The sequence below is a fragment of the Nipponia nippon genome, unplaced genomic scaffold, assembly GCF_047370975.1.
Source record: "Nipponia nippon isolate SJK-2023a ecotype South Korea unplaced genomic scaffold, ASM4737097v1 scaffold_6, whole genome shotgun sequence".
Taxonomy (NCBI): Eukaryota; Metazoa; Chordata; class Aves; order Pelecaniformes; family Threskiornithidae; genus Nipponia; species Nipponia nippon.
In genome coordinates, this window is record NW_028262380.1 from 29,774,661 (window position 1) to 29,801,555 (window position 26,895).

The 26,895-nt window shown below is 36.6% G+C and overlaps 1 protein-coding gene across 17 annotated transcripts in view; it reads left to right on the forward strand.

The window, feature by feature from the left end:
- DCUN1D4 (defective in cullin neddylation 1 domain containing 4) overlaps positions 1-25,886 on the forward strand; it is a 42,628-nt gene extending 16,742 nt beyond the window's left edge. For 6 of the 17 annotated variants that reach the window (XM_087735503.1, XM_087735516.1, XM_087735515.1 and 3 more), the window contains 7 exons: positions 11,551-11,642; positions 14,010-14,080; positions 15,723-15,814; positions 16,714-16,822; positions 20,698-20,802; positions 21,264-21,366; positions 21,477-25,886. In XM_087735503.1, the coding sequence (XP_087591629.1) occupies positions 11,551-11,642; positions 14,010-14,080; positions 15,723-15,814; positions 16,714-16,822; positions 20,698-20,802; positions 21,264-21,366; positions 21,477-21,532 (628 nt within the window). In that variant the 3' untranslated portion in view covers positions 21,533-25,886. Of the gene's footprint in view, positions 1-249; positions 280-1,014; positions 1,184-1,586; positions 1,702-11,550; positions 11,643-14,009; positions 14,081-15,722; positions 15,815-16,713; positions 16,823-20,697; positions 20,803-21,263; positions 21,367-21,476 lie in introns of those variants that run through there. The other 11 variants (XM_087735501.1, XM_087735508.1, XM_087735512.1 and 8 more) reach the window with 4 other exon arrangements.
- The last annotated feature ends 1,009 nt before the right edge of the window (positions 25,887-26,895 follow it).

Genomic DNA, 26,895 nt, shown 5'->3' on the forward strand with positions numbered 1-26,895 from the left:
AATAATTTTCTTCTTAATAGAAACTAATAGAGAGGTAAGACCAAAGAAGGCATACTAAGTGCAAAAGCTTTATTAGTTGAAACCAAATTAGTTCATCTTGATGTAAAAGCTGGTTTGAACATCTTGCCTGATACTAGAAGAATCCATACTTTGATATGCGTAATAGTTTCAGTGCATGTTTAAAATAAAATACATGTAGCAAAGCCTGTGAGGCTGTAAGATTCCTTACATGTGTTTCTCCTATAACAGGAGAGAGACTTTCAAAGATACGAAGAATAGGTAAGCAAAAGATTGCCGTTAGTATTTGTTGGGAATTGGGCCTCTGATTTCAGTCTGCTCCCTTGGTGTCAAAAAGTAGTCCAAGTTTTATTGCTTGCTTCTGTGCTGTGATTTAAAAGAAAAGATTTTGTGGGCGTCTTAATAAAGCATAGCTAAACTTGGATGCTGTTGAAGCTAAGAGAAGGTAGCTTAGGCATGCTGGAGTTCTTCATATTTTCTTGCAAGTTTCTTTGGCATCGCTTTGTGTCTGGATTTTTATACCTCACCTCTCTCTTCCTTTCCTTTTAAAATTCTCTGTGTAACACTTAGACCTTTGATAGCTCTTTGAGCTGCTCTTAGACACGCTTTTCTCAGGTGTCCATATGGTCTTCAGCACATAAAAGTCGGACAAAATTTTGCCTGGAGTGTTAGCCTACTGTTTTCATGAGACAGCAAAGGCAATTTAACGACTTGCTGTGGTCAAAAGGGCTGGTCCTGTGCTCTTTCTTGTGCTAATGTACAGAAAGTTGTTATTCTTTTTTGCTTGGGTTAATTATCTACAGGTTTGGTGAACTGGATTGGCACACTGAAGAGTCACCAGAGACATAAGAGTATGTAGCTGAGAGAAGGGGAGGGAAAGACTGCCACTTGATTGGCATCAGTGTCTTGAATTGGTTGTTTCCTACTTGGGGACCTTCATTCTTTGAGAACTATCCAGTCCAAATGATACAGCAAGCCACTTATTTTTTCCCCTAGTGGTTGCTGAATGTCTCTTCCTGTCTGTCCGTCCGTCCCCCAAAAGAAGAAAGAAAACAAACAGAAAAAACAAAACCAAAGAGCAAACAAACAAAACCTTTCCTACCCCTTGCTCTCTGTATCACAAAAAACTTGGGGCTTAAAAAGAAAAAGGTTCTGTTTTCTAGAGGTAGGTGCTCTAGTTTTTGAGTCACATATGTATTTCCAAAAGTAATGAACAACTCTTAGAAGTTCTGATTTGAATAAATGACTAAAAATAAGGATGCCTTTTTGAGGACTTAAATACTTCTTCAGGATAGTCTCAGTTCTTGCCTTTTGTTGGACTGAAGTAGCACTAGCACTACTGTACATTTTGGTATAGTACTTTTGGCCTTAACTGAAAGCTGGTCATGGAGCACCATGTAAAAGTGAGATGGATTTCGCTATTGAAAGGAGACCATTTCTTTTGTAATTTTTAAATCCACTAACTTCCTCCCTTCCCTTCCCTTTGTAATATGCCTATTAGTGGACAGAGTTTAACTGGTCTGCAACAGTTTCATTTCTTGTACTGGTGTTTTTAATTCCCTCTGTAGGAAGTCTCCGGTCTTGCAGTTCATCAGACTGCTTTAGTAAAGTGATGCCTCCAAGGAAAAAGAGGAGACCTGCAGCAGGAGATGATTTATCTGCTAAGAAAAGTAGACATGATGGGTATGTCATCTTACCATGAGCTAAGACTGATGGAATATCTAAAGTTGAATAGCTGATATGATCATGTTTTTAATTACTAATGGAAATGGTATTCAAATTTGCTTGGTTTCTCAATGTGGAACCATAGCCTGTGATTGAACTGTGGGACATTGATAAGCACATCTAGGGTCAGTTTGCATCTCACCATTTTCTAGTCATACAAGAAGCTTGTAGGGAACTTCTCCTTGCTCTAGTTTGCCAGCTGTCAAAATAGACATACTTGTTTGTTCAAAAACAACTTCTAAGAGATACAGTAATATCTTCCTGTATACATGTGTAAGATCTGGATTAGGCATTCTCAATCTGCAGGCTGTCAGAAAAGTGAATGCAGTTGTAGCCCACTCGCTCCTTACTTGAAGTCCTGCTAGTCTCTCCCTGTCGTGTTGTGATTTGATGCTGGTCTTGTAAGGGAAAGGTGAAGATTGTGCAGGCAAGGTGATGGCCAGCAGTGGACTGGTGATTGAGGTGGTGCTGCTCAACTTCCGTCTGGGCAACAGAAGTGCAAGTGGGTTATAACTGTGTGCACAAGCAGTGTGTTCTTTTGGCATAGGTGTTGCATAGGTGAGGCTTCTGCAAGTGTTGGATTTTCAGTATGTGTATGTTCAGTCAGCCTCAGTCATTCAGAAACAATTGAATGTGCTCCTTGTGTGCAAGATAGTCACTATTTATGTGCACTAAATTCAGAACTTGTGGGAGTACAGGACTGTACCCTCCTGCATGATAGGTGCAGGACTGTCCTGACGTCGAAAAGTGACGTATACAGCCAGAAAGTTTGGTTGCCACTGTGTCCGTCAGTACAATTTGAGCTCTATTACATTCATGTATTACCGGTGACTCAGAAAACACATGCTTCCGTAACAAGTATCTTCAGGAAGGTGAAAAGATGCATTTCTCTCTTAACTGTCAGCCTGAAATCAGGCTGGGTGCTTTCCTTTTTGTTCTCTGGCATGAGTAAGAAAAATGCTGGTAGCCAAATTAAGCCTCTGGTTATGCCTCTGTAACTCCATTGTGTTTAATAGGGTTGCACAACTGTAGCTGCACTGGAATTTTATTTAATGATCTGTTGATGCAGAAGAAGAAAGAGATTTCAACTCTCCCTTTCATTGTTTTGCATATGTAACACGAGCAAGAGCAAAAAAGTAGTACATGTCCTTAATATTTTTTGTTGCTTTTCAGAAATAATAAAATATAAAAGGTAAATAGTTGATAAGAAGACATTACAGCTTATTCAGATATGCATACAATATGGAAGTGAAATGAGGACAGAATGTTTCTAGAATCTCAGTAGAAAGGTTCACGAAATTTAACTTTACCTCCCTTTGCCAAGGCACTGATGGTAAAGCAGAACAGCCCTAAACCCCTAGAAAGTGAGGTTGTCTGTAAGTAGGAGATACCGATTTGTGTAATTCAAATAAGAAAATTATGAGAAACTGATTTCTTACTCTATCAGTAGTGTGTATATATATATATATATAACAATTTAAGAGCTTTTTGAAAGCATAATTTGAAGGATTTTTTTTTTTGTATCTGCCTTTCAGTTTGTAACTAATGGATCTTGTCTTCGTTCTACTGCCATGTAAGGCTTTATTAAAAGGAAGACCTTAGCCTGCTTTTAGAAGTGGAGGTGAAACCAGATCTGCCAGTCATGGGCCACAGGGGAATATCCTTCTCTGATGTGGTTCCAATTTTCATCTGTCTTCCTTCTTAACTTCTAAAGGTTTTTGGGCTTTCTTTGCTTCCCAGTGTATACGTTTCTTTTGTTTTGGTCTTCAAGAAAACAGTTTTTATTTCAGTATGACTGGCAATATGAAATCATTTGCTGAACATTCAGCTCAGTCTTGGAGCTCTATTTTCTTTCAAGGAAGGATTTCTTCAAATTTGGCTTATGCCTCTGTAACCTTCTTTGAACAAGTTAGACAAAGAGCAGGTCGTCTCCTACTTCCATGCTTGACTGTCAGGCGGAGCTCATGCCTGTCATGTTTGGTCATGGAGGTCAGACATCTCAGTTTGTCAAGCAGAAATCAATCTGAAATCAGAAACTTCTACAGCAGCGTACTGTAGCAGATCTAGTCATTTGCAAAGTCATTTCCTCTTACATTGTATGCAGAGAATGCTGTATACAATAAAAACAGTATGGATAGTGCAGTGCCAGTTTATGGAATAAGGGGCTTCTAGGTCCAGTTCTTTACCATTGCTTCTGTTTTAGAGGCAGACTTCCTAGAAGCTGTGTACTGGTAACTCAGGATAAGCCTTCAAGGGACATTAGCCTGTGTGGATTCTGTATTAGGAAAAAAGGTAGTCAGTGTCTGTTCTTGAATGTCTACTTTCAATGAAAAAATACAATGTGTGCTCTCTGGAGGAGACTGTATTTCCTAACAGAGGTGATTTGTCACTTCAAATGCTTATGGAATCATTAAGTTTTGCATGTTTTTCAGTTACAGTGGCAAACTTATAGGGGCAACATTAACAAATAAATTCAGTAATTGTAAGTCTCCTGTTTGCTTCCAGTGCAAAAATGTTAGGTAGTAGTCTGAAGGTTATCAAAGGAGTGTCATCATTAATGGTGTTATCACAGCTGAGACCAAATGTTGATGATTCCTCCTGGTTTGTCCATACAAAGGAAATTTTTTTTTTTTTTAATCCTTATGTGGATAGTTTTCTTGGGTGATATTTTCAGTCTTTGCTATTTGCGGTGTGTTCCTATAATCTCTTCAACTATGATAGTAACATTTTTGAGATATGTATTCTTTCCAGAAAGTTTATTTCAGCAGGGCTCTGCTGAAAGAGAAGGTGATTTCTAAACTTATAAACTTAAACACGTGTGATACCAGGGAGCTTGTAATATCCTTCACCCTCAGTTCCAGGCTGTTAGGGATACAGCCTCATCTTGGAAGGATTAGTGGAATAATGACATTGGCTATTGAGGAAAAGCATTTATAGGAACAAATCTAGTTGTTAGTGAAGTTATTTGGAAATACTGATCTCATGCATAGACTGATTATGGAAAATACAGGTTCCAAACATGTTCTTTAGCATCCCATCCTTATATAATAAGAGCTTGAATTCTGTTAATTAATGTTCATAACGTCACCTTGAACCATGAATGCAGTGTTTTAATGGGAGGGAATTTTTATACCAGATGATGTATAATGAAAAGAACTCGATGTATTCATTTCTGGATCACAGTAAGATTTATCCTGTCTTAAAGAATAGCTATTGGAAGTAAACGGTTTAGCACACACTCACCAGAACATAACGACTTGAAGGCTTAGTTTGTATTTTCCTCTCAGTATGACAGTCTTGACTTTATTGTACTTACAACTCTCACAGTATAGGGTATTCTCAAATTGGAGTTAAAAATACATTTTCTGTACGTTGCTCTTCCATCACTGTGTTAAGGGTCTTACGAAAGGTAAAGCAAGTTTCATGTAAAGATACTTGCTAGGTAAGAATATAGTCCTCGCTGTGTAATTATCTAATGCTGTGTATTTGTTACACAATCTCTAGCCAAATAGTGGTTTTTTCCTTAGGGAAAAATGAGCTGTATAACATAATGTCTTCTCTTCTTTCTGATAGTCTTATTTAAAAAATAATTCTACTCCTTATTCCAGAATCATGCTGAGGGCAAAAATCTTACAGTAATGGATATTTGGACCTTAGAGGGAAGAAAACTAGAATATTTATCTGCTTTCCTGGAAGTTATGTTTTCAAGCAATTAGATCTAGAGTCTAATTAATCCTGGATGTGTGTACGGACCACATAAGGGCCTATTAACATGAAAAATGTATTTTCTTTATTGAGTAGTAAGCTCCATACTCTATCGTGGAAAAACATAAGTTTTGAAAACGCAGTCAACACTATTATTAACATGGGAAGGTAAAATGGGAGCGTACTAACCTTGGAAGTTTTCAAAACCTTTACTGTTGAGAGGGTTTTTTTTATTCTGTTGTCGTTTACTAACTGGTTTGGTCCTGCCCCACGCAGACAGCCTGTGTTACCAACTGTCATAGATGTCTAGACCTTATTCCTCGACTAGAGATTTTTCAAGTACACACAGGTGTAATTTTCCCTGTTTCTACACCTTTTCAGTGAACTTCACTTAATAGTTCTGAAGAAACTTAAATTGGAGATGTGACTATCGGCATGCATGCTGTTATACATACTGCTTCTTAAGTAAGCCTGATGAAGTTCAAAACATTGATTTAAAAGTTGAGATGATTGTAAGTCTATAAATAGGGAGAGATAAGACATGTTCACTCATAAAACTTACCAGTCAAGTAAATTTGTCCTGAGGGTTGCTTTAGACAGTCTTTGTCATGCCTTGCAAATTGTAAAACGTCTCTCCCCGTCCCCCCTTGTTTCTAGTACAGTATTTATGAAACTATTGCTAAAATCATAATTGTGAATGAATAGGTACGACTTTATAAAAATACTTTCATTGTGTTGCACTGATGAAAATTTTCAGCCAAAATGTTAAATTAATTAATTATAATTAATGGAAGTAGCAGGGGGCATCTTCTTCAATCAAAAGTTTGCATCTTTCAAAATATAAATAATCTGAAAGCAGTTAGCTACTCAGTTCGAAGCTCAAATAAAATGAGGTAAAGGCTTTGAATAAGTTCTGGCTGCATAGAAACAAAGCTACTGTTGGTAAATTTCTTAGTGTTTTCATTCAGTAAACACTGACCATCTGAAATGAGCAGGCTGTAAATCTTCATGAGGGGTTAACTTTTGACTTACCATAATAAACTGTACCCTTTTTTTCTTATCTTTTTCTTTTTCTTTTTTTTTTTTTTTGCCCTTAAATGAGCTTCCACAATCAAGAGAATGTTTTGTGTGACCTAAACTCCATGCTTTTGCTGATCTCGGTTTGAATGTTCTGGAGCTGCACAGCCCAGAGTTGCTGCTGTGGTAGGTGGAGCTCTAACAAATTCCAGTACAGTTGAAGCATGCTCAGAGCAGGAGTAGATACCCAACTTTGAAGACTGCAGTAGTAGACTGAAGAGAGTTACTGTGACCTTGTTCTTTTTGTTGGCAGTGACCAGGTACTCTTACGATGACTTGCCTAGTCACCCCATAATAGCTGGATGGAATTTTTGTGCTTTTGCTTTCCCACCAAATCAGTTATGAATGGAGGAAAATAATCTGGAAAAGATAAGGATGATCGTGTATTTAAAGAAACATAAAAGGCCTAGATACTCGGGTTTTTTAATTAGTTTGTTTACATCTACCTATAGCACTTCCAATTATAAACTACATTGTCTTATCTTTATTGCAGGGATATTACAATTCCCTAGCTCATGAGAATATTTCAAAGATAAGTTTAAAAATGGATGTTATGAGTCAGCTATTAGGTCGTGATGGAGATGCAAGCATTTCTGAGAAAATAACTTCATTTAAATGTCATTAAGTAGTTGATATCACTTTTGCAAAATTTAGGCAGGATAATCTCATGTTGCATTTTCCCTGCCCTGTCCCACATTCTTTACTCTCTCTAGTTGGTAAAATGGCTGTTAGAAAGAGATAATAAAAAAGAAAAAGCTAAATGCTCCTTAAGGGGATATTGGTTATAATATAAAGAAACATTTTTTGAAGTCTGCTGTCACTGTCCTGCCACTGACAGTGTCATGCTAAACTAATAAAAACTATTATTTTTCAAGTAAAGATTTTTCTGAGTCATTGTGCCTGCATATGTATCTCATCTGAGACACATACTCTTTGCCCATAGGTAATTTTTTTTTAACTTGCTGTTCCTGATGGGTAACGTGTCAGGGTTCAGAAATGGAAGGGTAATTCTAAACGCAAAGGCTTGGAGTTTGCTGTTGTCCAGTAGTGAGAGGTATAGCAGACACTCTGGGAAAAAGTTCTGCACGCACCTTTCTAGTTCTGATGATAGAGAAAACACCCTTTAGCAATCCCGTTCCAGTGTCAGCATTCTCTGACAGTGGTAAAAATTTTGGTATCAGAAGTACCAGGTATACTCATTGGCCCTTCCTTTATGGAACATGTCTGTAGGGGTTTTACTTTTTTTTTTTTTTTCTCCTCCTCTTTTTTTTTTTTTTTTCCTTCTCCTCCAGACTCTGAGCAATACATTCTTTCGCTTCTGGCGTGTGACTGAAACTCTGCAGGTTCCTCTTATGGACCATCAACGCATAAGCAAATTGCCAAACTGTAACATGGTCAGCATAATGGTTGTGCGTCTCTTTGAAGGTACTGGTGCTGGTCATCTTGAGGAAGCTGCGAGCTGTTGAGGACTTGCTGTTTGAAACTCTTACCTGTTCAGTAGATGTTTGGTGCTCCCGATGTATTCGGATATCTACCCTGTGCACTCCGGCAGTTTGTATTTGTCTGCGTAGCAGGAGACACTGTCCTTAGCACAAAGACAAGGCACATCATCTTGCAGTATGTACAGAGAAGTTCCAAAGATATGAGAAATATTCTAAGACACAAAGCGGATGACAGAGGTCTCTGGCAGTTTGTGTTTTTATCCTCTGCACATACGTTCTTGAGAAAATCCCATTGGTATTAATGATAGTTCAGAGGTCAGTCTTTGGAATCACCTTTACCCTGTGCTGCCATTTTGGGCTTGCTGTGATAATTGCACCGAGTTGTCCTAGGCTGTAATCTCAGATACTTGTCTACTCACTTGCTTGTATCTCCTTGCTCATCTTGCTTCACCAAGCACTGCAGGGATTAGGAGTCTCTTGCTAATAGACCTAGCTGGTTTGGCTGCACTGGGGGGAGAAACTCATTTGGTGTTTGGAGTAAGCAGGGAGAGAACAGGCTTCATCTTTATACATGAGGGATCACTAATACCGGGTCTGCATTGGTGTTACTTGTTTCTGTCCTATTCCTTTTCAAGTGATGCTTGTCTTGCAGAATATGTGATCTGCTATTAGTTCCTTTTAGGTTGAGAGAAAGGCATCTGAGATTCATCCAGCCATTTTTGTTGCATGGTTTTATACTTCTGGCCATGCATAGTCTGTTTACATTACAAATGTGATACGGTGTCACCTGCACTTTTAATGAATGAATGTCTGACTAATTAGCTTGTAGCAGAGACTGGGATAGCTCAAGATTATATCCTTTCTGATTTTATTTTCTGAATTTTTGAAGTAATTTCTCTTACCAGCACAAGTTGGAAGATCTGTAATCAGTTCTAGTTTCTCAAAAATCAAACTCCAGTGGTCAGATATTGAGCTTTTTGAACAATAAGTTTGAGGCCAAGGCATTTTGCTTGGAGTTACTTGGCCACATGATGGGCACATGGACTTACTAATGAATATTGTTGTTTCCTGCAGTTCCTAAACAATGACCTTAGCCTTAAGCACAACAAATGACTCTCAGTCCCGTATCAGTCCTATGAAAACTTGCTATGCGTAGATGCAGTGAATGTATAAAAAGGGCTGGATTTTTCTGTTCTCGTTCACCATTCCTCTTACACATACTGCTGTCATTGGTGTCTTGGTTCAGGTTCCAGTATTTAGCTCTGCCACTTGTAGATGCAGGAATCTTTTTTTCTGAAATACCTTGGATGACCTAGAGCTCTGTCAATAAACTTGTTTCTTGAAGGTTCCTTCCCAAATCCACTGTTCACATACTGACAGCTAATGTGTATTGGTGAGTTATGTGAACAAGCAGAGCGAGGCACTTGGTTATCATCCCTTTGTAAGAAAAAACATTGAGTCTTGTGATGAATGTCTGTCTTTGGGAACCACATTAGCTTTGCATGTCCTAGGTCCCAGCAGTGCTCTTACAGACTTCTTGAGTAAATAGAATAGAATAAAGATGTTGACTAGCTCCTACTACAATCAATTTTCAACTTGGTATTCCAGTTGGAGTTTGTCACGTTTCTTTGCTACAAAAAAGGGACACTGAATAATTAGACTTTTGCCAAAGTGGCAGAATGCCTCCTTTCTTTGTCTCAAGACATTTTTTTGATTCCTCTGAATTCAGAATAGCCTAAAAAATATTGGATAGGCCTTTCATAATCATGGTTCATTCTGCAAGTATGAGAATGTTAAGTTATCAGACGTGTGTTTAAAAAAAAAAAAAAAAGGAATTGTTCCAACTCTGACTTCTACCTTCTGGCTTAGTTGTTTACTTACTGGGCAGTGCTGTCATCCTGTTCCTTTGCAACTGCAGTAAAGCTTATACAAAGTAGGTAACTCAAATAGAAAAAAGTGTTTTCAAAATGAAAAAAAAAAACAAAACCCAAAAAACCCCAAAAAACAACCCACAAATTGTGGGTATGTGAATATATGTGTTTGAGACATGTATGGCTGGCATTTTTCTGCAGTGTTTCAGTTTGTTGCAGATCCGTGTGTTTCAGTACAGTGTTAATTTTTCTTTCCATCTTGAAATTTCTTAAGAGCCTCATTCGTATTTGTCTTCCAATTAGCGATTTATTATTTTGCTCTGACTAGTATTATTTTTCTAATGGTTAGTTGCTTTAAAGGAACTATGACAATAAACATGAAGTAGTTCTTTGAATTACTGTCAGAATGATGTGTGTGCGGTTATCTTCTAGCTACAGCTCCTCAGAGCTGATAGCCGAGCTAGATGGAGGATAGTGGCATCAGTGTACTCTAAGCTTGTAAGTATAGCTTTTACCTGTCTTTCTAGAAGGGCAAAATGGTGATGACATCAACTCCAAATTAATTTCATCAAGTTGTTTCAGAATTCTCCTTGAAGCAATTAGCCACTTTGTTGTCCTTCTCCCAGCAGGGTTTGACACTATAAAAGGAAGGGCTGCATGCTTGGAACACTTAGAGAGCCATGCTTGGCTACCTCCTCTAGTCTAAGCCATTTGTTGCTCGGCTCTTTTCAGCCTTTTTGAGGCCAAGCTACTGCAGAGTGGTGGAAATGGATCAGAGAATGCAACAGTGAACAACTGCTTGGGCTGCTGAGTCTCTTTCCTCTAACAGGCACAAATGATGTTGTCTCTGTTTCAGAAAAGTCTAAACAGGGGTAACTCATCAACATCTGCTGTGCCTTCCATGCTTTAGGTGTTTCAGATACTAAATTCAGGAGACTAGTACTTCAGTGTTGTTTCCTGAATGTAGTTAAAATTCCTTATACTTCTTGTCGAAGGAGAGCATTACCTTGCTGGTCATCTCGGGTGGGGGGGGAAAGGGATGCTATGATCTAGCTTTTCAGATAACTGTTTACCCCATGATGAATGAGGTTCCTTGAGTTATTGTCAGTGAGGACCTGTAACCTGTTCTCTGTGGTTCTTTTGTGTTACCAACCTACTGGCTTTAGAGCAATGTAAGTGCGGGTCATGTCTGTTTTGGCCTTTATGCCTTTTACAGGATTTTTTGAAGAGGCAAACAGAGTATGTGCAGTTCTCCTTAGTTAATAATTCAAAGTGCACGAGGTATGTGTGCACCTACAGGTAGGACCTGTGTTGACTGTGACATGGAATTAGTCTGGGTTTAGACCCACAGCCAAGTTGCAGCCCATCAGTTGATTGTGGTAGCTAATGGTGTGCAGAAGTCTTACTTGAACTTACACAAAGCAGTTTGGGGTTGAATTTGAACTTGACTGTATTTGTTGTCAGGGAAGTTCATGTACATGTATAACGATTATGAATCAGTTGAAATGTGACAGACTGAGCAAACGCAGTATTTAGGTTCAGTGATTCTTACTCTGTTAAGCAGTGTCCCAAATGACTGGATATGAGGACAGAATGTTGGGTAAACGGATTCATGAAAGGAAAAACGTTGCTGCTTACAGTGGCTGTTGACTAAAAGATGACTTTTTAAAAAATTGATGAATTAATTACTTGTTTCTCTTTCTTTTTTAAAGTATGTATAGAAAATATGATTCAACTAGAATAAAAGCAGAGGAAGAAGTCTTTTCAAGTAAGAGGTGCTTAGAATGGTTCTATGAATACGCAGGTAAGGGTGAAATGCAACTTTCCTCCTAATAACAATTTAATCTACATTGGAATATAAAAATTGTGTTAACCGAGCTTTTCCAAGACTGAGTGTAGAGGCTTTTTTGTAATAGTCTTAAAGAAGCTTTTCTTATGTTCTGTGTGGCGTGAAGTTGAAGAGTTCAAGGGGCAATTTTGTCTTTGTCTCTATTCTATAAAAAGAACACAGAAGGCGTGTAACTTAAAATATTTTGGAACATGTATACTTTACTATTCAAATCTATAGTTAAAGCCGTACTTCTGTCCAAAATGTTGTTACCTCTCTGGCTTTAGAAGTTCTGTTGTCTGCCATGTTAGTGCTTAGTAGTACAGAATTATGTTTCAGAAGTGTGTCTTCAATTAAAAAAAAAAAAAAAAAGGGTAGGGAAGGTAGTAACATTAGTTTTGTTCCTGCTGAATCTGGTGCTTATGGTTTCAAGCAAAGAAGTGAATAAATTCAAGTATCCTGTACTCGTCTTTATATAGTTTTCCATCACAAGGTATAGGGAAGGTAGACTGAATTATTTATTCTTGCTCTTGTGTATGAGAACTTTCTTCAGGCATTACTTCTAGGATTGTTAATTATGATCTGCAATCACAAAAGATGATCCTTTAATAGTGAAGTTGGTAATTGTATTAATTTTTTTTACATGTGGTTTTCTGAAGGGGAGAACTTGAAGTATAGGGAAAAATGATTTTGTGACTGTAAAGACCAAAAGGAGATTAAATAGGTGATTGACAAAGAAAATAAGGTCATCTTGCAGTTTTCTGATGCTGTTTTGGATAACGTTGCTCACGGCTTGTTCTGTTTTGTCTACTTCTTACGCGTAATGAAGAGTGACTTAATTTGATGTAATAAAATTATATAAACTAAATTAAATACTTTGAGATATCACTTGTCTGTGGCAGTCTGTGAAAGGAGATTCAGACAAATTAATTCCAAATCTACCCTGCTAGATTCTCTGCCTTTCTGACCAGTTTGATTTATTTTTTTACTCTAGCAACAGGGATAACTCATTTTTGTCAAGACTTTCATTGAAAGAAGGGATGAAAGGAAGGCTGTGTGTGAAAGAACTTTTGGGTTTCCATTGGATGCATACATCAAGATAAAACAGAGAAAAACAGAGTATGATTCTGTTTATAGTATTAAGTAACATTCTAAAAAATGAATTTTCAAAGAATAATCTCTTTTGTGTTCTTGCTTCATAAGTCTTCTTGCTATATGCAGAGAGTTGACACTGCCTTTGTTTTTTTTTTTCCTTAGTGTGTCTTTACATTACAGAATGAGTCTTTTTAAAGACTGTTGTGTACATTCAGAGAACTGTGAGAGGATGTCATGAGAAGATGGGAAAAGATATAATTAAACCGTGTTATTTCTAGAATAGTAGGTCACCTAATAAAAAAACGTAGATTGATCTTCCCTTTATAAAACCTCTTTTTCTTGTGCATGTGATCTTTATATTGGATGAAAGTACGCGTTTCAGCCTCTAATGTTTTTTTCCCAAATGAGCCCTTTTAAACAGGAGTAAAATAATTCTAACAAAATAGTCCAAATACTTAAAATGTACTTAAAAAATAGAATTGCACAGTTCAATTCTTAATGCCTATATAATTTTTTCAATGGAGTATTGTAGAAGTTACAAATATCTTGATTCAACAGCATGTCTTAATAGTAGTGTATTTCAATAACATCTGTATTTTGAATCTTTTTTCTCCTTTTAAGTCGGCAAAGAAATAGCTGTAATTCATGTCTTCCTTCCCCCTGCAGTTACTAAAATACACATAATGTATGGCCATGGTATAGCAATATGAATAAACAGGAGCATGAGATTTTTATTTTAGGCTCTTCTTCATAGATAACATTATATAAAGATAGTATATGAGACAATAAGGAATGAAATTCTGGGAATGAAAATGTCTTGTATCCTGTATAGCTACATTTTTGTGTGATATCATCATATGATAACAGTAGAGATTCAAGCCAAGAAATGAGTTTCACTAGCCATCGTCCAGTCATTTAACTGTGGTAATATTACGTGGATGGTCTGTGTGTTCTTAAAGATCTTAATTAATTTACTCTTCCAAGATTATCTCAGTAAATGGGTAGAATAAAGGATATTTTCAGGAATGAAAAGTTGTTTTACAGTGTTTCTGTCTGTGTTTCCAAAGATGAGATAAAGATTTAAGTGTATCTGTGTCAGACAGTAAATGTGGAAATATTTATTGCATGTCAAAACAAACAGAAAAAAATTGTATGTTCAGGTTGTACTGTGTGATTGTATTTCTCTTGTGCTGTAAAGGTCAGACTGTTTCAATTTTCAGAGATAAGTAAAATGCATTTTGTTTGCAGGCACTGATGACATTGTGGGGCCAGAAGGTATGGAGAAATTTTGTGAAGACATTGGAGTTGAACCAGAAAATGTAAGTTCAGAGTCCATTCAAAAGATGCCTAATCTCTTATGATGTATATGAGCCAGTCTAATCTCTTGTTTTTCCATCAAGAATTAAAAAATTTTGGGGAGTTTTTAAAAAAATTAAAGAAATATAAACCAAGGGAGGTTTATACACACATTTGGAAACAACCTCCTTTATTTTAAACCCCAAACTGTTGACCTGTAAAAACTCAATTTGTCTTTGCTGCCACCCCTTCTCTTTCACTTCCCTCCCCCCGCCCAAAAAGAAAGAGATCTTAAAAAAAACAAACAACAAAAAAAGAAGCTGATGGTTGCCTTTTCTGAAACGGTGAGACAACACTGGAGATTTAATGTAGCAACTACAAAACTGCAAAGTAATGTTTTCTTTGGGTTTTCTGGGAGAGAAAAGGATTTGAAATATTGTGAGCAATATTAGGACTCCCATTATGCCATTTCAAAACACAAATAAGGAATATATATATAATTACATATGTATAATTTATATGTATGTATATATATATAGAAGTAAATAAAACTTAAAAGGGAAGATTTGTGCCTTTTGCAGGCTTTTTCCTAGTGCCTAATTTTTGCTCTTTAAATGTATATGCAAGTCTGATCTTTTGCAGGATTCATAAAGCATCATCTCTGACTAAGTAAAATGAGAATTGTGGTTTTGAATGATTTACTGGAAATATAAGATATAATTTGCTAAGTTTGGACTTTATTTGTATAATAAACACTTGAGATTTATGCAGACATTTGGGAATGTAAGTAGGTATTCCGATTTTGCATTAGAAACTGTATATAGCTACACTAACATTAGCTAGTTAATGACTGAGTTGCAAATTTATATGACTTGATTATTTTTTCTTCTAGTCTGCAGGATCAGTTGTCCTGCAAGTTTTTCTATGTATATATCAAAAGTGGTTTCTTAAATTCCTGAATAAGATAATGATCTTATGGTATCACTTTATCTGAATTCTTTATTGCTTCAGTCTTCGGTGTGAGATGTGAAAAGGACTCTGTTTCCTTTTGGACAAACCCAAAGTATTCATGTATCAGCCTTTATTTTGATGTGTGTTAATGCTAGTTCACCTAGCTTTACATCTGCTTGAATTATACTGCATGTTCAGACCTGCAAAACTAGGTAGGCTGATGGTACCTTGGGGTAGCTGAATTCAGGTGGGATTATTATTAGCTTTAGAATAATTGGATTTCACAGAGCTCATGGATTGCAACTGATGTTCACCTAGATGACAGTTTAACAAATGTCAAATGTAACTTGTCGTCCAATTGGTACTTAAATTTTGTAGTTGTTTTGAGAAACCTTTTCTGTAGCTTTTGCACCAACTCATCTTCCTCATTGCACTGCTCACTAGATGACTGTGCATGCCCACTTGAAGTAAGATGGCTACTGGTAACTTGGGTGGATGTTCGCTCTGTATCTTTGCACTGTTATCTTCTCTTTGTTTGGATTATGTACAGGTTTGTCATTTTCAGGTTTTTTAACTTTTAAAATAGTGTAGCAAAGGTCTGAACATCCCATTGATAAGAGTAAAGCATTTGTAGTCTACTAAACAGTTATTTGAAAAATGTGTGGATCTTTGTTAATTGTTTTCAGTCTTCATTTTTTTTTCTCTTTAAAACAGGTAGTTATGCTTGTACTAGCATGGAAGTTGGATGCGCAAAACATGGGCTACTTTACATTACAAGAATGGTTAAAAGGAATGACATCATTACAGTAAGTGCTTTGAAAAACCTCTTAAGTTTGTTATAGTAAACCCATTTTTTTTTTTAGAAAAAACACAGTTTGATGTTTTGATTCATAACACCTAAAGCAGAGAGCTCTACTGTGGAGTAGAAGCCATACATTTTTGGTCCTATTTGTGGTGATATGGCCACTTAGAGACAACTTGAAACCTGACAGCTGCACATTTAAATACAGTTGGATTAAAATGTCTGCAGTCTCAAGAAAACAAATGTCATGAGGTTCAACATTGCTTCTGTCCCCAAGGACGTCTATGTTTGTCACTGGATTGGACCTATCTATTAGATGCTGGTATGTTGTTAGAACATGTGTAGTTTAAAATGCTAAATAATACAATCCCTTTCTGTGACTCTGCATTGTCATGTTCTTTCTAAGAATTACTTTCTCCAGTTGAGAGCTTATCTTCGTGGCATAATTATCATAAATGTAGTTGAGTAATCACATGTTTTATAGAGAGTTGGAGAAAGAACTGTGTTTTGACTTATCTTCCAGAACAGAATCACTAAAACTGTGTAGGAAGTTCTATAGTTTCAGCAAAACTACATAAGTATTGTTTCCCTGCTGTGGCTTGCTGGTTGTTTGCCATGTGTAGACAAGCTCTTAGTTTAATCTGTTGGAGAGTAAATTTTCTACAAAGCCAAACAAATTTCTATCAGAGTACCAGTGTAAGACTTTGCTGTTTTATCCACATCCGTTTCACACTGTGGGTTTAATCAAGGCATTTTATGCAGACAAACTCATAAAAATGCCTTTGTACAGAGTCATAAATTTTCAACAGATTGATGGGGATACACGTTAGAGATTCTTTTCTAAAATGTCAGACATCTGTACAAGAACGCAGACTCTAAATTCACTCTGTGCTTTTCTTGTAGATGTGATACTACGGAAAAATTGAGAAATTCTCTGGATTACTTGAGATCTTTATTAAATGAGCCTACCAATTTTAAACTTATTTATAGATATGCATTTGACTTTGCACGGGTAAGTACTGTGGAAAACCAGCATTTGAAATTAAAACTTTACTTTCATAAGTAATAATTGAAAGACTGTATACTTCTAAGTGTGTTTCTCTTAAGATACCACTCAAGATTGCTTCTAACAAATGCAGCTGTTCATATTCTAAAAAAGTATATGCAAAATGCTAGAACTGAAAAAGAAAAGTGTAGAGGATGCTTGATGCTTAGTGTTTTGACATGTTTTAGAATTACCCTGGGTTTTCTTCTTACTGTTTGAATTTTGTGAGCATAAACATATTTAAAACAGGAAGGCATTTCAGGCATATCTGCAGGTGGTAAAAATAACTAACATGATAAAAGCTGGATATGATATAATATAAATACTGGTTCAGAAGACTGTTGGAAGGTCATTAATGATGTTCTCAGTATTTATTAAACAATATCCTGATATCACTCTTCCTGCTATAAAATATGTATTGATAAAATTGTACCTGGTATTGGAACCCATAATATGCATAAGACTATTCCTACTTAAAGGGAGCAATAAAAGAACTTTCATTTTCTGAATTAACGTTTTGACATGGAATTGGACATCCATCTTGCTAACGTGATGGAATGTACAGAAGATTTAACATAAAAATGGTCACAGGCAAAACTGAAGCTCAGATTTCAGTGCAGGAGAACCAAAAGCACCAAGAAAATTTGCAGCAAAAAAAGTAACATGGGAAAAATAATAAGAAGAAAGTGAACTGATAGCAATTCTGATAGTTAAGTCTGTCGTAAGTAACTCAGATTTGTGGTACATCAGTGCTTTCTGGATGCCAGCAAGCAGAGATTCACAGTAGTTTGCTTTTAACCAAGGAAACCTACAGCTGAATACGACAGAATGCACGGCATTAGTTAGTATGAGAGGAAAAAAAGCCATATCAACATCTTAATTCCTCCTTTGCCATGTGAAGATTTATTCTTCCAATATTGCTCAACGTAAAATGCAAAGGCTAGAAATAACTAACATTGCCAAAGAAGTTCAAGATACTGATGAAATATTTAGAATGGATTAAAAAACATTGTACTGGTAGCAAATCTGCGCCAGCTGATGGCCTGTCAAAAGTGCGTGCAGAAACTTAAAAAGAGGATAGTGGGTGGAGTTTTTTTAAGAGGTAACAAATTGACGTGACAAACAGTCGTCTTGAAAAAGACTTTAAACATTGGGACACAGATGCGCAGATGACATCATTTGTAACAAAAAAACCAAAAAAACCAAAACCCAAACAAACCAAAACCAAAAACCCCCAAAAAACAGATTGTAGAACTGCAAGTCAAAGGCATATCAGCAGAGGAATTGTCAAAACAATATTAGATTAATAGAATTATTGAACTTCTAATACTATGGAGCCAGGGGAAGTCTATAGGAGAATGGCATCCATAAGAATAGAAATGAATGCTGACAAAGGCTGATATATTTATGTAGATGCGGCAGATGAACCTGTACCTAATTTTTATCAGAATAATTGAAGTGATTGATAGGAAAATGCTGATGGGAGCAGTTTTGGTTTTTGATTCAGAAGATTGTGTAATTTCCATCCTAAGGGCAATCATTTCAGGGAAGTACTCCATGGCAAAAAACCCTTGTCTAAACTTTTGAAGTTTTAAGAGAGAATTTTTGAAAGCGTCTGTTGTGATTTGGTATTTAGAGTTAGTTTGTCAATAAAAATAAGCATCATCAAGGTTTTATGTGGCATGCACGATTAAAGTCAGCATGATTTTGAGGAAATAATTTAAAACACCATATGTTGGTATTAAGCACGAATACATTCCTCGCCCCCTGTTTGCCATTGTCATCACCAAGTTTGAGAACATACAGATGCATATATTTCATGGCTTAAATAGGTCTTTTATCTGAAATTCTGGGGGGGAAGAAAAATCTCAGAAAGACTGTCTATCATCAATGTAAAACAAATACTGAAATTTATCAGAGTTTGTCAATACATTCTTTCCACTGTATCCAAGAAAGAGAATGTTAAGTATCTGGAATGTATGTTAAGAATGAAATTGGAGCATCTGTCATGGCAGATGTGCCATTAGGCAGTTGGAGGTGGGCATGAAGGGCTTATCTGAACAATTTGTTCTGAACAGTAGTTGGAGAGGGAGAATGCAGAAACTTAACAATGTGAGGCATGTAAAAACAGCATGGCCAAAGTAAAGGCAACAGAGCCTGATTTCAATAACACTTGAGTGTGTGAGAAGAATTCAGAGTATAAACAGTATGGAAAATAAAATATATTCTCACAGCAGTATGATTTCTGCTTAAAGATGTTTGTGACAGAGGTTTAAATGGGATCTGGAAAGAGGATTAGTTTTTAGAACGATTTGATGTTGGAAATAAGTGAAAGAATTGTATCATATTAATACAGAAATGCCTTTACAGGTTTGTTTTTCAGCTTCATTACTAATTGAAAAGCTTTGTTCATCCTGGAATTTACTTTTTCCCTCTAGATCAGATTGAGTGAAGTCCCTCTTGGATTTAGTGACTAGAATGTAAACCAACTTCTAATGTTTTCAGAGTTGCTGGCCTCCCCACTTCCAAAACAAATCTGCATTAAATTCTGTCTGCACAATTTTAGAATGGAGGTGTATTTTGTATGAAGTGGGTTTCAAGAAGAGAGGATAACCTTGTGGCTAAGGCATTCAGTTGTTGTCTGAGAACTGGGATCTTGCTCTACCACATCCTTCCTATATGATAGAAGACAATTCAGTTATGTTTTGAGCTTGTTTTTCTCATAAAGATGTGTATTCTGTAATACATACAACTGCACTTGTACAGGTGAGGCATAGGACTCAATTCCCTTTGTCTTGGGGAGCTGTCTTGCACTGTTCTGTTAGGCACTCCCTGTATCCTGGATATCCCTAAATCCCTGTTTTTTCTTAATTTAGACTTTGCAGTCTGCCATCATGAGTACATATAGAGCGATCAAGGTCTACAGTAGCTAACATGGAACTTTATTTTTTATTATTTCATTGATTTCTGAATTTGTAGCTTAATGCTATAACCAAGGCATAAAAGGATGGGGTTTTACGTCCCATCTCGCACCAAAATTTAATTTCAAGACAGCAAATGTAGATGGATAAACTACTTAAAATAACAAAATGGAATCTTACATGTACACACATTACTTTTGAGATGTGCAGAAGTTGTGTTATCAAATGTATTAACTTTCCCACTGATTAGATGTAATGAATCTGCTGGGTACAGATGATGCTTCTTTTTCTTAGCAGAAACAAAAAAACTCACCCCCTAAGCCTTAATATACTACTGCTACGTTGAACTAAAACTGGGACCGTTCTGAGAGGGGTCTCCATGTGCTAGTATATTATGTTCCCTCTGCTCATTTGATAATTAATTTAATTTGAATTTCATGTAATCAGTAGAATAACAGAACAAAGAACCTCCTTGGCTCACTCTTGCATAGTCAAGCGTTACTTGATAACTGTCAAGTAGACAGTTAAGTAGTTTATGTCGCTGTAATAATACCACAGGAAATATGTGCAGTGATACTATTTTAAGAGACGTATGGCTATGCAGAGGCATACGTGCAAACATGGCTATGGGTCTGGTGGCCATTGCTTGCTGAAGTCACAAACAGGAGCGTATGCTTCATCTGCAGCAGCGGTGACAGTTTTTTGGGAAAGTCTATAGAAAGCAGCATCTCTATAGCAAACCATTAGCTTCGAGGAAGGAAATTTTACTAGGAAGTTGTGTTTTATTAAAAACCACTGTTAGATACTGCTATTTATTGATTTATTTTATGTATGGGTGAGCTGTCGTACAGGCAGTCGGGGAAGTGAAAAATCCTGAAATCGGGCTCTTTTTTCCTTTTTGACCTTTTTCTTTTCATGCAGGAAAAGGATCAGCGCAGCCTAGATATCAATACTGCCAAGTGTATGTTGGGCCTTCTTTTAGGAAAAACATGGTCCCTTTTTCCAGTGTTTCACCAGTTTCTAGAGGTATGGAGTTTGAAACAGAATTACTTTTTTTTTTATATGTCTTCTCTGATACTTTAACTAGAAGTAGAATAAACAGCTAAATTTTTTTTGGTTCTGATTTAGAATATACTAACCCCCAAAGCAGCACTTGTAACTGATTAGCTTTCCTTTCTTCCTTTTCCCCAAATCCGTATGCTGTTAAGGTTTATTTAATACAGGGCAATGTATAGAATATCTTTGCTCTGCTTTTGGACTTTCCTTTTATTGCCGTATGTTTGTCCACTAAAAGATGTCTTAATCAGAAACATGAATTATTCAACACTAGTTTGACTCCTTAGTGGTTTATTTAAACCTGTTTAGTTTTAGATGGCATACAGATTAAAATAACAATTCATCACAAGGTTGAAATTTTCTGTAAGAAAATCTGACTTTGAGGGAGTTGAAAATGTATTTTATTAACTTCTGTTTCTTGCCTTAAGCAGCAATCAAAATACAAAGTTATCAATAAGGACCAATGGTGTAACGTTCTTGAATTCAGCAGAACAATTAACCTTGACCTCAGTAACTATGATGAAGATGGAGCCTGTAAGTACTACCATATGTTCGTGTTTTAAAATAATTTATTTCTCTGAGCTTAATCATTCAGTGTCCTTTTACAAAATTGTGTAAAATACAGTTATTTGATCTCTCTACAGGGCCAGTGTTGTTGGATGAGTTTGTGGAATGGTATAAAGGAAAACAGATGACATAGGAGTTTAACTATGCACAGCCACTCAAGAGTCACTGTTACCACAGTTATGTCAACCATTAGCCATAAACTGCTATTTGTATCAAAGTGCATGCTGCTTTTCTTGCACTGCATCCCTTTTGCAGGGAACTTTTGATGTTTGCTATTTAACAAGCTAGCTATGCTTGCTGTGTAGCATTGTTCTCTTTGAAGGCTGCTTTGCATTTTGTATTTACACTACGAATTGGTGAACTTGCCAGCGTCTTCACTGTGATTATGTGTATATTGCTGTCTAAATTTTGTATATGTGTATAAAAAAAAAGCTTCACCTAGGGTTATTTCTGCAGAAACGTATTGTAAAAATAATTTTGTGGCATATTTCTAGTCATCACTTACATGTTTGTTGAAACTTTAGTTATTTTGTTTTTCTTTTGGTCTCAAATGTAGCATTTCAGAAAATGAAATTAACAGACTGCTTGGACATAGTTACGTGAAGAACTATTGTCAATTTTAATGTTACTATTTGAGATGCCAATTTCTGAGGGGAGAAGACAAGACATGCTGTGACTTTCTTCACCGGAATCCGCCAAACCTGACCTAATGCTTAATAGGAATGAAACATCGGTGTCTTAAGAAATACATTATATATACATATAAATATTAAAACACTGTAATAGTTGTACATGCCACAGATTATTTCCATTTGAAGAAAAAAGTACTGACTTTTTAATGTTAAAACTGCAGTAGTTATTACAGGTACAAATGAACAAATTAAAGTACCTTTTAAAAATGGGTTTTAGACTTTTGTAAATTGCCTTTGGCATACTGCTTTTAGTTTTTGGTGTACCAAGAGTGTTTGGTCTATGTTGCAATCTAGTGAAATTGAAAGTTCTAGCAGAAATTAGTGGTTTGGGGAATAAAGTCTGCTCACCCCTAGCAGGTAGATAATACAGATATGGTTTTTTTTTTTTTCTGTTTGTAACATTAGTCTTTCCCAGGATCTCTAGCTTTGTGTTTCTAAGTAATTAAAATATGATATAGAATAGTCAAAACATTACTTTTTCTTTCAGGCTGGGGATTGGAATTTCCTAGCAGAATGTCCATTGCAGGCAATGGGCATGTTAAACACCAGCATTAAATGACAGTACTTTTTAGTAGGGACCACTGCCTATTTCACTCATTTCTTTATCTGTATAGGACAGTTCTAGTGATTATTTTGGGGAAAATGAGTGAATGGAGTGTTGTTTAAGTTCTCTAATTTTGTCACATTCTCTTTGCCTTACCCTTCTTTATTAAGTAATGTTAGTGTTGATTTTTATAAATAGGTCCTTGAAATATCCGGTGCTATTAAACTTTGATCCCTAAGGATTTAATAAAATGTTCCATATTGGTCTGGGGAGCATTTAACAAAAAAGGGCCAGTGGATGTTTTGGAATGAAGAATAACGTTACTTTCCTGTAGAAATATTTTACAAGGTATTGGCAGTTTTGATATTTCTCTAGAATGCAATCCAGGGGAAGCGGGGGAAAGCGTTTTAGGTTGAATGTGAAATTTTCAGCTGTATTGAAGGTCCTGTTCTGCCATCACCGAAGTCAGGAACAACTGTCATTAAGTTGACTACTTTCAGGATTAAGCCTAGTTTAGCAAAAGCACATTAGTTTGCTGCCCTGGACCAGGAGGTTGTAATTGTGGTGCTACAGGTGGTCAGTTGTGTTCAAATCTGTTTGTTGTTGTTGGTTTTTGTTTGTCAGACTCAGCTGCCAAAGACAAAAATTGTGTGTGTGTGTGTTTGTGTATATTTGTATATACATAAATATACGATATGTATGCACATACAAAACCTAGAATTTCATGATGCTAGGAAGAAAATACTACCTTTCCCTGTGAGATAGTCATGTTCAGATTTCCATGATACTAAATAGCACTCTTTAAAGTTAATAGTGGTAAAACATACATAGTCATTGCTTTCTCATGTCCTAATATGCATAACTTAAATTCCATGTTTGATGCCAGTTTGCACAAGAAATTAATTCAGTGGAGTGTGGTATTTAATGTTTACAATAAGCCTCTTACTAAAACACACATGTTTTATTGAGACTTCTGATGTAAATGTGTATATTACCATAGTATAACCATAAGGAAATATCAGTGGAGCCGCTGGTTTAGTTCTTAAAAGAACGAACTTAGAAGCAATATAACTTTTAACATTAGGCTAAATTGTGGTTGCTAAGATTTTAGTGAAATACTGTAATTGTTCTTAAACGTGAAGCTAGTCACTGACTCTAGAAAACTGTTTAACACAAATTGGCATGAATCCTGCAACAAATATAAGGTTTGCATAAAAGTTTTTGTATGTCACAAATAATTTGGCTTCCAATAATGGAAGCAAGAGCCAAAGACACTTTGAATCTTATCTGTTATAGGTATAACTTTCATATAACAGGGTCAACAGAAATCTGTTCAGCTCAACCAGGTGCTCTTTGTCCAAGTTTTACTACTGTTTAGCAGAATACAAAATTTAATTAAAAGCAAAGAACACAGAGGAGGAGGAACCTCAGAAGGTACTGACGCTGTATAAGTAAACAAACTCTTCTTTTTTTTCTTTGGGTAAAAGTGATCAGGACTGATGGAAAGGAAGAATGTGTTTGGAAATGAATCAGATAGATGCTGCAAAGTTTTTTTTCTTCCACTCGCAAGCAGGATGAATCTGTAGTCTTCAGCTGGTTTTATAAGCATGCATCTTCATAAAATAAACCACAAATTCCATTGCAGCTAGTAGACAGCTTTACTGACATTTGTAGAGAACAAATGGACTAAAATGGACCCGTATGTCTTGATAAGCTTCTCTGTGCTATCCATCCTTCTGTTTTTGCTATATATGCTGATAAGCAGAGGATCCTAACATTGCCAGCTCTTGTATTTTGGAGAAATTCCCTCTCATTTTTAAATAATTGTGGAAATTTACCTAAGCTACTCAGTTTACCTTGTATTTAGTGGAAGTTTGGTGTTTGCTTTTTTTATTTGTTGTGCTATCCTATAGTTGGTGTAGGTTTGGTTGTTGTTTGGGTGTTTGGTTTGTTTTTTTTTTTTCCTTTTGCAAAGTTATATACAGAATATGCTGGCTTCTTGTACAAGACACTGAGAGGTCATTCTAGCAGAGGTGTCACAAGTCTTTTATGCTAATCTTTCTGGTGTACTATTACTGTCCTTATAGCAGAAACTTGATAATCCATGTGCAGTTCATGCTTGATATTTGGGAGATGTGAAGTGGAAAGCCAGTTAGTGAAAGGAAAACAGCATCCAGAGACTATAGCAGTGGATGCTCTAAGTTGATAGATGACAAACATTTGGAGCTCTTTGGACTCTATGATCTTAAAGGTGTTTTCCAACCTCAATGATTCTATGATTCTATGAATATTAGTAACCAAAACATTCCACAAATTAAATTTCATTCTACAGCAAAATAATATTAAGTATTTAAAATATTAATATAATTCTGTGTTACTGTGGGGTTTTTTTCACTTTTTATCTTTTTCAAGGAAAGAAAGCTGAAGAGGATGGAATTTATTGGAATCCCTTATATACTTTAGTTTTCAGTTAAAACCTGTTTAAGGTTGTCTTTAAGCTACAATAAATATTTGGGTTACCTTTGTGTAGCCTTTTCTAACATTTATGGAGGCTTCTCCCATTTTACCACAAATACATGCATTTTATTTCATCACAAATATGCTCACATAATCAAAATTAGTTACAGCTCATTGCTATTTGGTTAATGTTCCCAAGTTACTTTTTTGGAGGGCAAGAAATGAACATCAGTTGTATTAAGGTTTTCCCAGATTTCTGTTGACCCTTGGTCACAAGTCTAACAAATTGTTTAATACTCTTGGAATTCATATAGACAGCTTTAAAGGTTAGCTTGTGCCCTGGTTTTAATTATAACTGCTAAAATACCTCTTTCTAGGCCTTACGTTTTGTCCTTTCATATTGCTGTGAAAGTGTATAGAATCCATCCACCAACTAAATAGTTTGTTGTCTGTAATTGAGACCAAAACTCGGCTTGATATTTTTTTTGTTTTATTTTTTAAATTCCACCCCCGCCGTGTGTGTGTGCGTGTGTACACGTGTTGTCACAAAATAGTACCTACTGACACTGCTGTTGGAGGAACAGCAGTTAACCTGTAACTGTGAATGCTTTGTCTTAGTTATTTGGATATTACATAAATAAGGTGTGCTAAACTCCTGTGACTCACGACCTGATGAAAATACTGTTACGCCACCTAACATGAGTTCATCCGGTTGATTTTTAGGTCTTTTGCTGGTGTTGATGTAAAATGGCATCCCACAAATAAACAGTATTTGCGTTGGTTTCAGCAACTGACTTCAGATGTTTCTGTGGTTCATACTTCAGAAATTTTGATGTCTGAACATGCATCGTGTCAGCTGGCAACCTTTATCGTTTAGTAGCAGAGAACTTGTATGTACAGTCTTGTCATCCTTATTTCTAATAGTAAGGTAAATCAGTATTTAAGACTGAAAAAGGAAAGGTATGTTTCAAATGGAGTGTGTGGGTGTAAAACAGTATTGTAATACAAAAGTTTTCAACAGAAAGAGTCAATTTGAGCAGGAATGTCTCTTAAGACAAAATTTTACAAGAAGCGTGATGATTACCCACTCATCTTGACACGGGCTTTCAGCCCATGAGGTCCTCATAGAAAAGTTGTTGATGTATGGGTTGGATGAGCAAACAGTGATGTAAACTGAAAACTGGCTGAATGGCAGGGCCCAGAGGGCGGTGGTCAGCAGTGCAAAGTCTAGTTGGAGGCCAGTGGCTAGCAGTATACCCCAGGGTCAATGCTGGGTCCAGTCCTGTTCAAGATCTTCAGTAATGACCTGGATGATGGGGCAGAGCGTACCCTTAGCAAGTTTCCTGATGACACCAAACTGGGAGAAGTGGCTGATACACCAGAGGGTCACGCTGCCATCCAGAGGGACCTCAACAGGCTGGAGATACGGGCTGACAGGAACCTCAGGAATTTCAACCAGGAGAAGTGCAAAGTCCTGCATGTGGGGAGGAACAACACCATGCACCAATATATACTGGGGGCCACCCAGCTGCAAAGCAGCTTGGCAGAAAACGACCTTGGAGTCCTGGTGGACCCCAAGTTGAAGATAAGCCAGCAATGTGCCCTTGCCATAAAGAAGGCGAATGGTATCCTGGTCCATGTTAGACAAATTATTGCCAGCAGGTTGAGGGAGATGATCCTTCCCCTCTGCTCAGCACTGGTGAGACCATACCTGCAGTACTGTGTCCTCTTCTGGGCCCTCCAGTACCAGAGACACACCGACATACTGGAGAGAGTCCAGCAGAGGGCCATGAAGATGAGGAA